The following is a 13,260-nucleotide window of genomic DNA, read 5'->3' as shown; positions in this document are numbered from 1 at the left end:
TACATTTATGCCACAGTAATGCCGCTTATACATTTATGCCACAGTAATGCCCCATATACATTATACCACAGTAAGGCCCCCTTTACATTATGCCACAGTAATGCCCCTTACACATTATGTCACAGTAATGCCCCTTACACATTATGTCACAGTAATGCTCCTTACACATTATGTCACAGTAATGCTCCTTACACATAATGCCACAGTAATGCCCCTTACACATTATGTCACAGTAATGCCCCTTACACATTATGTCACAGTAATGCCCCTTACAAATATCACAGTAATGCCCCTTACACATCATGTCACAGTAATGCCCCTTACACATTATGTCACAGTAATGCTCCTTACACATTATGTCACAGTAATGATGCCCCTTACACATTATGTCACAGTAATGATGCCCCTTACACATTATGTCACAGTAATGATGCCCCTTACACATTATGTCACAGTAATGCCCCTTACACATTATGTCACAGTAATGCCTCTTACACATTATGTCACAGTAATGCCCCTTACACATTATACCACAGTAAGGCCCCTTACACATTATACCACAGTAAGGCCTCTTACACATTATGCCACAGTAAGGCCCCTTACACATTATGTCACAGTAATGCCCCTTACACATTATGTCACAGTAATGTCCCTTACACATTATGTCACAGTAATGCTCCTTACACATTATGTCACAGTAATGTCCCTTACACATTATGTCACAGTAATGCCCCTTACACATTATGTCACAGTAATGCCCCTTACACATTATGTCACAGTAATGCCCCCTACACATTATGTCACAGTAATGCCCCCTACACATTATGTCACAGTAATGCTCCTTACACAGTATGTCACAGTAATGCCCCTTACACATTGTCACAGTAATGATGCCCCTTGCACATTATGTCACAGTAATGCCCCTTACACATTATGTCACAGTAATGCCCCCTACACATTATGTCACAGTAATGCTCCTTACACAGTATGTCACAGTAATGCCCCTTACACATTGCCACAGTAATGATGCCCCTTGCACATTATGTCACAGTAATGCCCCTTACACATTATGTCACAGTAATGCTCCTTACACATTATGTCACAGTAATGCCCTTACACATTATGTCACAGTAATGCTCCTTACACATTATGTCACAGTAATGCTCCTTACACATTATGTCACATTAATGGCCTTACACATTATGTCACAGTAATGCTCCTTACTCATTATGTCACAGTAACGCCCCTTACACATTATGTCACAGTAATGCTCCTTACACATTATGTCACAGTAATGTCCCTTACACATTATGTCACAGGTCACAGTAATGCCCCTTACACATTATGTCACAGTAATGCCCCTTGCACATTATGTCACTGTAATGCCCCTTGCACATTATGTCACAGTAATGCCCCTTACACATTATGTCACAGTAATGCCCCTTACACATTATGTCACAGTAATGCCCCTTACACATTATGTCACAGTAATGCTCCTTACACATTATGTCACAGTAATGCTCCTTACACATTATATCACAGTAATGCCTCTAACACATTATGCCACAGTAATGCCCCTTACACATTATGTCACAGTAAGGCCCCTTACACATTATGTCACAGTAATGCTCCTTACACATTATGCCACAGTAATGTCCCTTACACATTATGTCACAGTAATGCTCCTTACACATTATGTCACAGTAACACCCCTTACACATTATACCACAGTAATGCCCCTTACACATTATGTCACAGTAAGGCCCCTTACACATTATGTCACAGTAATGCCCCTTACACATTATGCCACAGTAATGCCCCTTACACATTATGTCACAGTAATGCTCCTTACACATTATGCCACAGTAATGTCCCTTACACATTATACCACAGTAATGCCCCTTACACATGATGTCACAGTAATGCCCCTTACACATTATGTCACAGTAATGTCCCTTACACATTATACCACAGTAATGCCCCTTACACATTATACCACAGTAATGCCCCTTACACATTATGTCACAGTAATGCCTCTTACACATTATGGCCCTCATTCAGAGCCGTACGCTCTGAGCAGAGCGCACGCTCTGCATGAGGGCCGGGCTCCATTTTCATGGAGCGTCCTCCTGGACGCTCGTATAGCTGTGGGTCACCACCCACAGGCTATACGAGCGTGCATTTTGATGGCCGCGATGGTCGTGACCATCGCGACCATCGAAATAGCGAGCCGGAGCCTGCGGTTGAGGTTTTCAACCGCAAGCTCCGGAGTGATTTTGGCTCTATCAGAGCCAAAATCACTCCCACTGACATCACTAGTGATGTCAGTGGGCCGGCTTCTGACGGGAGGCGTTCCCGTGGGAACGCCCCCGTCAGGGAGGCACGCCCCCGGCACGCCCACCAAAGGGGGCGTGCTGTCAATCAACATTGACAGCACGCCCCCTTTGATCGGACACAACGAGCGAAGGAAAGTCCTTCGCTCGTCGGGTCTGGCGCATGCGCACGACGGAGCTCCCTCCGTCGTGCGCATGCTCAGTGCAGACCATCGACCCACTTGCGAGCGGACAGCCGCTCGCGAGTGGGTCTGAATCAGGCCCAATGTCACAGTAATGCTCCTTACACATTATGTCACAGTAATGCTCCTTACACATTATGTCACAGTAATGCTCCTTACACATTATGTCACAGTAATACCCCTTACACATTATGTCACAGTAATGCCCCTTACACATTATGTCACAGTAATGCCCCTTACACATTATGTCACAGTAATACCCCTTACACATTATGTCACAGTTAATACCCTATCTTCCTTCTCTTACCTGCCAAGACCGTGTGGTGGGTGAGGTCGGGGTGGCACGGGACGGGTCTGCCACACGCTGGGGAACTGTCAGTACTGCCGTCATTGTAATGTGGCACCACTCTCGAACCAATTGCTGATAGGCTGCCGGTCCGCGAGCACTAATTAGCTTGCGACCAGCACCACTTTAGATTGACGGTGTCTCAGTGCCTCTAAAGGCTGGAATGCGGCTCCAAACCCACAAGAGCAGCAACCTAGCCTCCCAGCACCCCCTCAAGTCCGGCACCCGGGTCACGTGCCCCCTTAGTTCCCCCTAGTTGCGGCCCTGCTCATCCCAAATTGCCTACACTGTCTATCTAACCTTCTTATCCCAGTGCTACCTACACTGACTGATTATCCCAGATCACCCTACACCACCTATCTAACCTGCTCAAATCGCCTACACTGTCTATCTAACTGCTTATCCCAGTGCTCCCTACACTGACTGATTATCCCAGATCACCCTACACCACCTATCTAACCTTCTTATCCCAGAGCACTATACACCACTAACTGCTTATCCCAGATCACCCTACACTGTTTATTTAGCTGCGTATCATAGATCACCCTACAGCGCCTATCTAACCTGCTCATCCCAAATCGCCTACACTATTTAACCTGCTTATCCCTAATCACCCTACACTGTCTATTTAACCTGCTTAACCCAGATCACCCATCACCATCTATCTAACTGCTTATCCCAGGTCACCTACAGTGTCTATCTAACTGCTTTTCCCAGATCACACTACACTGTCTATCTAACCTGCTTATCCAAGATAATTTTCATTGTCTATCTAACTTCTTTTCCCAGGTCACCTATGTAAGGCGGCAAGCTATGAACTCCCATGGGTTATGATAGTTATGTAATGTCTGCATATTTTCTCATGCCACAAAATGTCGTCTCCCCCCCCCTACACCCCAGCACCCCCTTCAGTGAGTACATAACAGGCCTCAACTCGTCTAACTGCTTATCCCAGGTCACCTACACCGTCTATCTAACTGCTTATCCCAGATCACCTACACCACCTATCTAACTGCTTATCCCAGGTCACCTACAACATCTATCTAACTGCTTATCCCAGGTCACTTACACTGTCTATCTAACCTGCTTATCCCAGGTCATCTACACCGGCTATCTAACTGCTTATCCCAGGTCACCCTACACTGTCTATCTAACTGCTTATCCCAGGTCACCCTACACTGCCTATCTAACCTGCTTAACCCAGGTCACCAACAACGTCTATCTAACTGCTTATCCCAGGTCATCTATACCATCTTTCTAACTGCTTATCCCTGATCACCCTACACGGTCTATGTAACCTGCTTATCCCAGATCACCCTTCAGTGCCTATCTAACCTGCATATCCCAAGTCACCTACACCGTCTATCAAACTGCTTAACCCAGGTCACCTACACCGTCTATCTGACTGTTTATCCCATCACGTCCTACACCACCTATCTAACCTGCTCATCCCAAATCGCCTACATCGCCTATCTAACCTTCTTATCCCAGTGCTCCCTACACTGACTGATTATCCCAGATCACCCTACACCACCTATCTAACATTCTTATCCTGGAACACCATACACCGCTAGCTGCTTATCCCAGATCACCCTACACTGTTTATCTAACTGCTTATCATAGATCACCTTACACTGCCTATCTAACCTGCTCATCCCAATTCACCTACACTGTCTATCTAACCTGCTTATCCCTGATCACCCTACACTGTCTATTTAACCTGCTTTTCCCAGATCACCCATCACTGTCTATCTAACAGCTTTTCCCAGATCACCTACACCGTCTATCTAACTGCTTATCCCAGGTCACCTACACCGCCTATCTAACTGCTTATCCCAGGTCACCTACACTGTCTATCTAACTGCTTATCCCAGATCACCCTACACTGCTATCTAACTGCTTATCCCAGGTCACCTACACCATCTATCTAACTGCTTATCCCAGGTCACCTACACCGTCTATCTAACTGCTTATCCCAGGTCACACATACCATCTATCTAACTGCTTATCCCAGGTCAGCTACACCATCTAACTGCTTATCTCAGATCACCCTACAGTGCCTATCTAACCTGCTTAACCCAGGTCACCAACAACGTCTATCTAACTGCTTATCCCTGATCACCCTACACGGTCTATTTAACCTGCTTAACCCAGATCACCCATCACTGTCTATCTACTGTAACTGCTTATCCTAGGTCACTTACACTGTCTATCTAACCTGCTTATCCAATATCATTTTCATCGTCTAACTGCTTATTCCAGGTCACCTACATCATCTATCTAACTGCTTATCCCAGGTCACCCTACACCATTTATCTAACTGCTTATCCCAGATCACCCTACACCATCTATCTAACTGTTTATCCCAGATCACCCTACACCATCTATCTAACTGCTTATCCCAGATCACCCTACACCGTCTAACTGCTTATCCCAGATCACCCTACACTGCCTATCTAACCTGCTTGTCCCAGGTGACCTACACCATCTATCTAACTGCTTATCCCATGTCACTTACACTGTCTATTTAACTTCTTATCCCAGGTCACCTACACCATTTATCTAGCTGCTTATCCCAGATCACCCTACACCATCTATCTAACTGCTTATCCCAGATCACCCTACACCATCTATCTAACTGCTTATCCCAGGTCACCTACACCGTCTATCTAACTGCTTATCCCAGGTGACCTACACCATTTATTTAACTGCTTATCCCAGATCACCCTACACCATCTATCTAACCTGCTTATCCGGCTACTGTCTGCAGTATACTGTATGACCATTCTTGTTGTATTTCAGATACAACGGACACCACCCCAACATGACCTTCTGTAACCTCTGTCCCGGGAAGCTCATGGTGATTCCGATCTGCAAAATAGAAGCTACGGGCTGGTCCCTAATATGCAGATTAATGTTCCTGGAAACTGCTGTCCACAGGTCACGGACAACTGTGGCTGGAGCTCAGGACAGCCTGAAATGTGGAGGCCTGCTGGGAGAGGAGTGATAGAGACTGGTAGCCGTGTTAGAGAGTGTGAGTGTGAGTGTGACGTCTCCATGATCAGTACTGTCAGCTACATTAAGCAGTCATTCATGAACACTAAAAAGCCCTTGTTAGGGTGCTTGGTGCAGTCAAACACTGCTGATCATTTACCATTTGCTGTATTGCTACCAGGAGAGGTAATTAGACATCATCTTATCGGCGGAGGCTTCAGGAGGGATAGCGGCTGGATTCATGCACTGAGTGCATCAGGAGACAAACCTATATCTTGCATCCACTATGGAAGTACAGAGTGGAGGCCAGTGAATGAGAGAAGACATTGGAGGCTAGTGAGAGGGGGTGCACAGTGGAGGCTAGTAAGTGAGAGTACGCAGTGGAGGCCAGTGATTGAGCTTACACAGTGGGGTCCAGGTAAAGAGGGTGCACAGTGGAGGCCAGAGAATGAGAGTGCAGAGTTAGGGATGGTGCACAGTGGAGTCCACTTCATGAGAGTGCACAGTGGAGGCTAGTGAGGGACGGTTACAGTGGAGGCAACTGAGTGAGAGAGCACAGTGGAGGCTAGAGATTGAGAGAACATAGTGGAGGCCACTGAGTGATAGAGCACAATGGAGGTCAGAGAGCGAGAGAACACAGTGGAGGCCAGTGAGTGAGCATACACAGTGGAGGCCAGGGAAGGAGGGTGCAGAGTGGAGGCCATGGAAGGAAGGTGCACAGTGCAGTGAGAGTACAGAGTGGAGGCTAGTAAGTTAGAGTACAGGGTCGAGGCCAGTGAGAGGGAGAGTACAGAGTGCCAACTGATTGAGAGTGCACAGTGGAGGTTAGTGAGGGAGAGTTTCACAGTGAAGGCCAGTGAGTGAGAGTACTCAGGGGAGGCCGGTCAGTGAGAGAGTACACAGGGGAGGCCAGCCAGTGATAGTACAGAAGGGAGGCCAATCAGTGAGAGAGTACACAGGGGAGTCCAGCCAGTAATACTACACGAGGGAGGCCAATGAGTGAGAGAGTACACAGGGGGAGGGGCAAGCAGTGATTGTACACAGTGGAGGCCAATGAGTGAGAGAGTACACAGTGGAGGCCAATGAGTGAGATAGTACACAGTGGAGGACAGTCAGTGATAGTACACAGTGGAGGCCAATGAGTGAGAAAGTACACAGGGAAGCCCAATGAATGAGAGAGTACACAGGGGAGGCCAATGAGTGAGAGAGTACACAGTGGAGGACAGTCAGTGATAGTACACAGTGGAGGCCAATGAGTGAGAGAGTACACAGGGGAGTCCAGCCAGTAATACTACATGAGGGAGGCCAATTAGTGAGAGAGTACACAGGGGAAGGGGCAAGCAATGATAGTACACAGTGGAGGCCAGTGAGTGAGAGAGTACACAGTGGAGGCCAATGAGTGAGATAGTACACAGTGGAGGACAGTCAGTGATAGTACACAGGGGAGGCCAATGAGTGAGAGAGTACACAGGGGAGGCCAATGAATGAGAGAGTACACAGGGAAGGCCAATGAGTGAGAGTACACAATGGAGGACAGTCAGTGATACTACACAGGGGAGGCCAGTGAGTGAGAGAGTACACAGTGGAGGACAGTCAGTGTTAGTCCACAGTGGAGGCCAATGAGTGAGAGAGAACACAGGGGAGGCCAATGAGTGAGAGAGTACACAGTGGAGGCCAATGAGTGAGAGAGTACACAGTGGAGGACAGTCAGTGATAGTACACAGTGGAGGCCAATGAGTGAGAGAGTACACAGGGGAGGCCAATGAGTGAGAGAGTACACAGTGGAGGACAGTCAGTGATAGTACACAGTGGAGGGCAATGAGTGAGAGAGTACACAGGGGAGGCCAATGAATGAGAGAGTACACAGGGAAGGCCAATGAGTGAGAGTACACAGTGGAGGACAGTCAGTGATACTACACAGGGGAGGCCAGTGAGTGAGAGAGTACACAGTGGAGGACAGTCAGTGTTAGTCCACAGTGGAGGCCAATGAGTGAGAGAGAACACAGGGGAGGCCAATGAGTGAGAGAGTACACAGTGGAGGCCAATGAGTGAGAGAGTACACAGTGGAGGACAGTCAGTGATAGTACACAGTGGAGGCCAATGAGTGAGAGAGTACACAGGGGAGGCCAATGAGTGAGAGAGTACACAGTGGAGGACAGTCAGTGATAGTACACAGGGGAGGCCAATGAGTGAGAGAGTACACAGTGGAGGACAGTCAGTGAGTGTACTCAGTGATAGTCAGTTAGGGGAAATTCTTCTATAGTATGACCTGAAATACTGCGGATACTCCTCATGTATGATTTAAATTAATCCTGATAGTGAGGGCACATCATAGGGTAAATTTACTAAGCAAGCTGCCGTTTCTCAGGGTATTTAAACACCAATATTATTCTATACAATACACGCTTTGTTCTGCTTTGAATGGTATTACCGTTCCTTCTTAGACACCTGTAACATTCATCAGAAGATCTGGAAATGCATTTTCCCACATGGAGTTTGCCTACAAGGTCTCATTGGAGTATAGTCCGAGGCCTGATCTCCTGCCCCTCATGTGTCTAATCTCATTGGAGTATAGTCTGAGGCCTGGTCTCCTGCCCCTGATGTGTGTAATATCATTGGAGTATAGTCTGAGGCCTGGTCTCCTGCCCCATATGCGTGTAATCTCATTGGGGTATAGTCCGAGGCTCGGTCTCCTGCCCCTGATGGGTGTAATCTCATTGGAGTATAGTCCGAGGCTTGGTCTCCTGCCCCTGATGGGTGTAGTCTCATTGGAGTATAGTCTGAGGCCTGGTCTCCTGCCCCTGATGGGTGTAGTCTCATTGGAGTATAGTCCGAGGCCTGGTCTCCTGCCCCTGATGTGTGTAATCTCATTGGAGTATAGTCTGAGACCTGGTCTCATGCTCCTGATGTGTGTAGTCTCATTGGAGTATAGTCCGAGGCCTGGTCTCCTGCCCCTGATGTGTGTAATCTCATTGGAGTATAGTCCGAGGCCTGGTCTCCTGCCCCTGATGCATGTAATCTCATTGGAGTATAGTCTGAGGCCTGGTCTCCTGCCCCTAATGGGTGTAGTCTCATTGGAGTATAGTCCAAGGCCTGGTCTCCTGCCCCTGATGTGTGTAATCTCATTGGAGTATAGTCCAAGGCCTGGTCTCCTGCCCCTGAGGGGTGTAATCTCATTGGAGTATAGTCCAAGGCCTGGTCTCCTGCCCATGATGGGTCTAGTCTCATTGGAGTATAGTCCGAGGCCTGGTCTCCTGCCCCTGATGGGTGTAGTCTCATTGGAGTATAGTCCGAGGCCTGGTCTCCTGCCCGTGATGGGTGTAATCTCATTGGAGTATAGTCCGAGGCCTGGTCTCCTGCCCCTGATGGGTGTAGTCTCATTGGAGTATAGTCCGAGGCCTGGTCTCCTGCCCGTGATGGGTGTAATCTCATTGGAGTATAGTCCGAGGCCTGGTCTCCTGCCCGTGATGGGTGTAATCTCATTGGAGTATAGTCCGAGGCCTGGTCTCCTGCCCAGGAAATGATGTGGCTGTAGCCCACACATTAGTAAATGGCTATTAATGAGTTGAGGGGGTGTAAGAAAGTCCTGGAGAGGAGTCTGGAGCCCCTGGGATTAGGAAAGCAGTATGTGTGAGAGGGAAATTATACAGATATGGATATTGTGTAGGAAATTACGCCATAACATTGCTTTGAGTGTTAGCAGCGATGAGCGCAGGACGCAGGGATCCGCTGACCAGTCCCTTGGTGGTCTGGGAGTGAGGAGAGAGGTCACATAAGTAAGAAGTGACAGAAGGACACAGTAAGTGAGAAGAAAGAGATAGCATGTGATATCTGTATGTTCTAGATGTGTGGGGTGGGAGGGGTCATTGCAGCTGTGTATTTGGATGCAGTCGCTGACCCTGAAACGCCCGCGTCTGGCTAGCCACCCTCCTGTTACCTCCGAGAAGTACATGTATCTGTGTCTTTGTGCGGTAACCATGCGCAGACTAAAAACATCGGCCGCTTGCTTGCGACATCAACATTACGTGCACCTGAATCTCAGGCCCACTGCCTCAGCCACAGGAGCTAGTGATCTGTTCTGGAAATATCGTACCATTCATCAACACTAAATCACTGTTACCTGTAGAGTGTGTCTGTGAGTCTGACTGTGTGAGTGTCTGTGAGTCTGACTGTGTGAGTGTCTGTGAGTTTATCTGTGTGAGTGTCTGTGAGTCTGACTATGTGATTGTGAGTCTGACTGTGTGAGTGTCTGTGAGTCTGTGTGAGTGTCTGTGAGTCTCTGCGTGAATCTCTGTGAGTCTGACTGTGAGTGTCTGTGTGAGTCTATCTGTGTGAGTGTCTGTGAGCCTGACTGTGTGAGTGTCTGTGAGTCTATCTGTGTGAGTGTCTGAATCTGTCTGTGTTTGTATCTGTGTGAGTCTGTATGTCTGTAAGTCTATCTGTATGAGTGTATGTGTGAGTCTGTATGTGTGAGTCTATCTGTGTGAGCGTCTGTGAGTCTGACTGTGAGTCTATCTGTGTGAGTATCTGTGTGAGTCTGTGAGTCTATCTGTGTGAGTGTCTGTGAGTCTATCTGTGTGAGTGTCTGTGAGTCTGTCTGTGTGAGTGTCTGTGAGTCTGTGTGAGTGAGTGTTTGTGTGAGTGTCTGTGATTCTGTCTGTGTGAGTGGGTGTCATGGTGCTACCAGATCTCTGCAGGAAACGTGTTATCTGTATATGGGACAGGAAGGAAATGTATCCGCAGTGGGTTTTGTTCAGAGATATTTTTGGAGTTTGTATGTTAGTCTCAGTGTTGGGTGACATTGCCGTAGGTAGCGCCGTCTTAGTGAATACGGGTGGGTTATTACAGTCCCTCCCAGGGAAATTGTTGTATAGGGTCTGTTAGGATGCTGTCTCCACACTTAGGGTCTCACTACAGAAGAAGCAATAAGATGAGGGGACAGTACCTTGTAACATTGTCACAGGAGAGCCGCCACTGTCCCAGATTCATTTCACCGACACTTTTCACGCTCACATTGCGGTGAAATGATTTGGACGCGCGGAGTAGCAGTGAGATTGTGCGTCACCTGTTTTAAGTCTCAGGGAGAGAATATCCGCAGAATAAACACCCTGACACTTTGTAGATGTGCAAAATACCATTATGCAACTATCAGGGGAACAACAATAATCATTTCACCAATTTGGTAAATGAATCCCGTCATCGTATATTGCAGCATAAAATCCCTCTATGCACCTGTTCTCCTGCTCTCTGTGCAGATGTACAAATGGTGCCCGGTGATAGCGAGACTGGAGGGGAGATATACCAAGCCTCGGAGAGAGATATAATGGAGAAGCTGCCCACAGTAACCAATCGGCTTCTGACTGTCATTTCATAGAAACAGATTGGTTGCTTTCTTCTCCAAAGTTTGATACAATTCCCCCTGGTGCTGAGTGTCTCCTGATTCTACGCAGGGGGATAATAAATACAATCGGGGAATGATTTCAGATATTTTCTGCTGGCTTATAACAGTCATTAGCTGTTTTCCTTTTCCTAGCGCTCATCAGTGCAGGATAAGGAGGACTGAATCTTCTTTCTCAGGATCTTTGGGATAACGGCTGCTATAAATGAGCCAGGAGCATGTGAATACCATTAGCTGTATGTACAGGACACACCACACGCCCCCCCTGAATACAGAGGTAGCCTGTCAGCCATATACCTGCTACACTTTGGTTATGTTAGACCTCCAGAATAACCTTGAATTTCCTATATAGCAGCTGCCGCCCCACGTCTCCCCACCAGGCTCTCTCCTCGGCCGGGTTGGGGAGGGGGTCATTACTCTCCCATCTGGAAGTATGATCTTCCCTCGTCCTGCGACACTGGGGTAGGCCAATGAGGAACCCAAGCAAAGCTAAATGTTACCACCATACAGATGTCTTCCCTTCTGCACGCAATGTATGGGCACAGTGCGGGTTATATATGCATATTCGCTGCCATGAATGTAGACACTTGTACTGTAACTAACCCTTGTACAAAGGCTAATCTGTAAAATAAAGCTTTTCTATACTCTGGGATGTGTCCGTTCTGTGTCAGCCTATGGGCGTGTGTCAGGGCATCGGAGTAATCCTGTGCCCACCGCTCCTTCCCATTCTCCAATATGGCATATGGCGCAATCTTATGCTGCATTTCAGATAATCTCTAAACCCAAGTAAATAACGCACAACACACCGTAGCTGGCGGGAAGAAGGTCCAAAGTGTATCACTTTCATAAAGGTGGTGGCTCAGGAAAAGCAACTGCAAACATACTATTCAAATTTGGTTTTTCAGAATGAGTAATCCTACCCACCCCATCCTCTGGTGGAACCCAATAAACCCACCTACCTTAATGGACTGGGTTCTTCCAATCCTACTAATTGTGAAGTCAGAGCAAGCTCCTCCCTTACTAGCGGAAGGTCCAAGTTTAAGCCTATCCCAGAGAGGAAGTAGGAACACCACTTCTTTTACTAAGCAGTTGACCCTCCAACAGTCCTTAGCGAGGAGGATGAAGTACGACATCGGTCATCCTGTTGCAAAGTGGATAACTGAGGTCTTGACAGCTATGTTGGTGTTAGACGTGCGTCCGGTATCCGCCATTAGTGCAGTGGGATTTCGACAATTGAGGGAGGTAGTGTGCCTCCGGTACCAAATCCCGTCTAGATTCCACTTCACTAGGCAGGCAATACCGAGACTGTACAGAAACGTCAGAAAAAGTGTCCTCAGTGTCCTGAAAAATGAGGTTGTACCCATTGTCCACTTAACCACGGACATGTGGACAAGTGGAACAGGGCAGACTAAGGACTATATGACTGTGACAGCCCACTGGGTAGATGTATCGCCTTACGCAGCAACAACAGCAGCGTCACCAGTAGCAGCATCTCAGAAACGCCAGCTCGTTCCAAGGCAGGCTACGCTGTGTATCACCGGTTTCAGTAAGAGGCACACCGCCCACAACCTCTTAGAGAAACAGGGAAATCATCGCCCAGTGGCTTACCCCACTTAGACTCTCCTGGGGATTTGTGATATCTGACAACGCCACCAATATTGTGCGGGCATTACATCTGGGCAAATTCCAGCACGTACCATGTTTTGCTCACACAATAAATTTGGTGGTGCATAATTTTCTGAAAAAAGACATGGGCGTGCAGGAGACGCTTTGGGTGGCCCGAAAAATTTCTGCCCACTTTCGTCATTCAGCGACTGCGCGCCGAAGACTGGAGCGCCAGCAAACACTCTTAAACCTGCCATGCTATCACCTGAAGCAAGAGGTTGTGACCCGGTTCAACTCAACCCTCTATATGCTTCAAAGGATGGAGGAGCAGCAAAAGGCCATTCAAGCCCATACATCCACCTATAACATAGGCAAAGGAGGGGGTATGCACCTGACTCAAGC

The 13,260-nt window shown here is 47.7% G+C and overlaps 1 protein-coding gene across 1 annotated transcript in view; it reads left to right on the top strand.

Moving 5' to 3' along the window:
* The window catches only part of LOC148511581 (microtubule-actin cross-linking factor 1, isoforms 6/7-like), a 255,456-nt gene extending 243,556 nt beyond the window's left edge, over positions 1 to 11,900 (top strand). The window contains exon 40 of the mRNA XM_088442060.1: positions 5,664 to 11,900. Within this exon, the coding sequence (XP_088298186.1) occupies positions 5,664 to 5,689 (26 nt within the window). The 3' untranslated portion in view covers positions 5,690 to 11,900. The remainder of the gene's footprint in view (positions 1 to 5,663) is intronic.
* The last annotated feature ends 1,360 nt before the right edge of the window (positions 11,901 to 13,260 follow it).

The sequence above is a fragment of the Taudactylus pleione genome, unplaced genomic scaffold, assembly GCF_031769625.1.
Source record: "Taudactylus pleione unplaced genomic scaffold, aTauple2 ptg000304l, whole genome shotgun sequence".
Lineage (NCBI taxonomy): Eukaryota > Metazoa > Chordata > Amphibia > Anura > Myobatrachidae > Taudactylus > Taudactylus pleione.
Note: the sequence above shows the minus strand (reverse complement) of the source record. Positions and strands in the feature narration are given on the sequence as shown.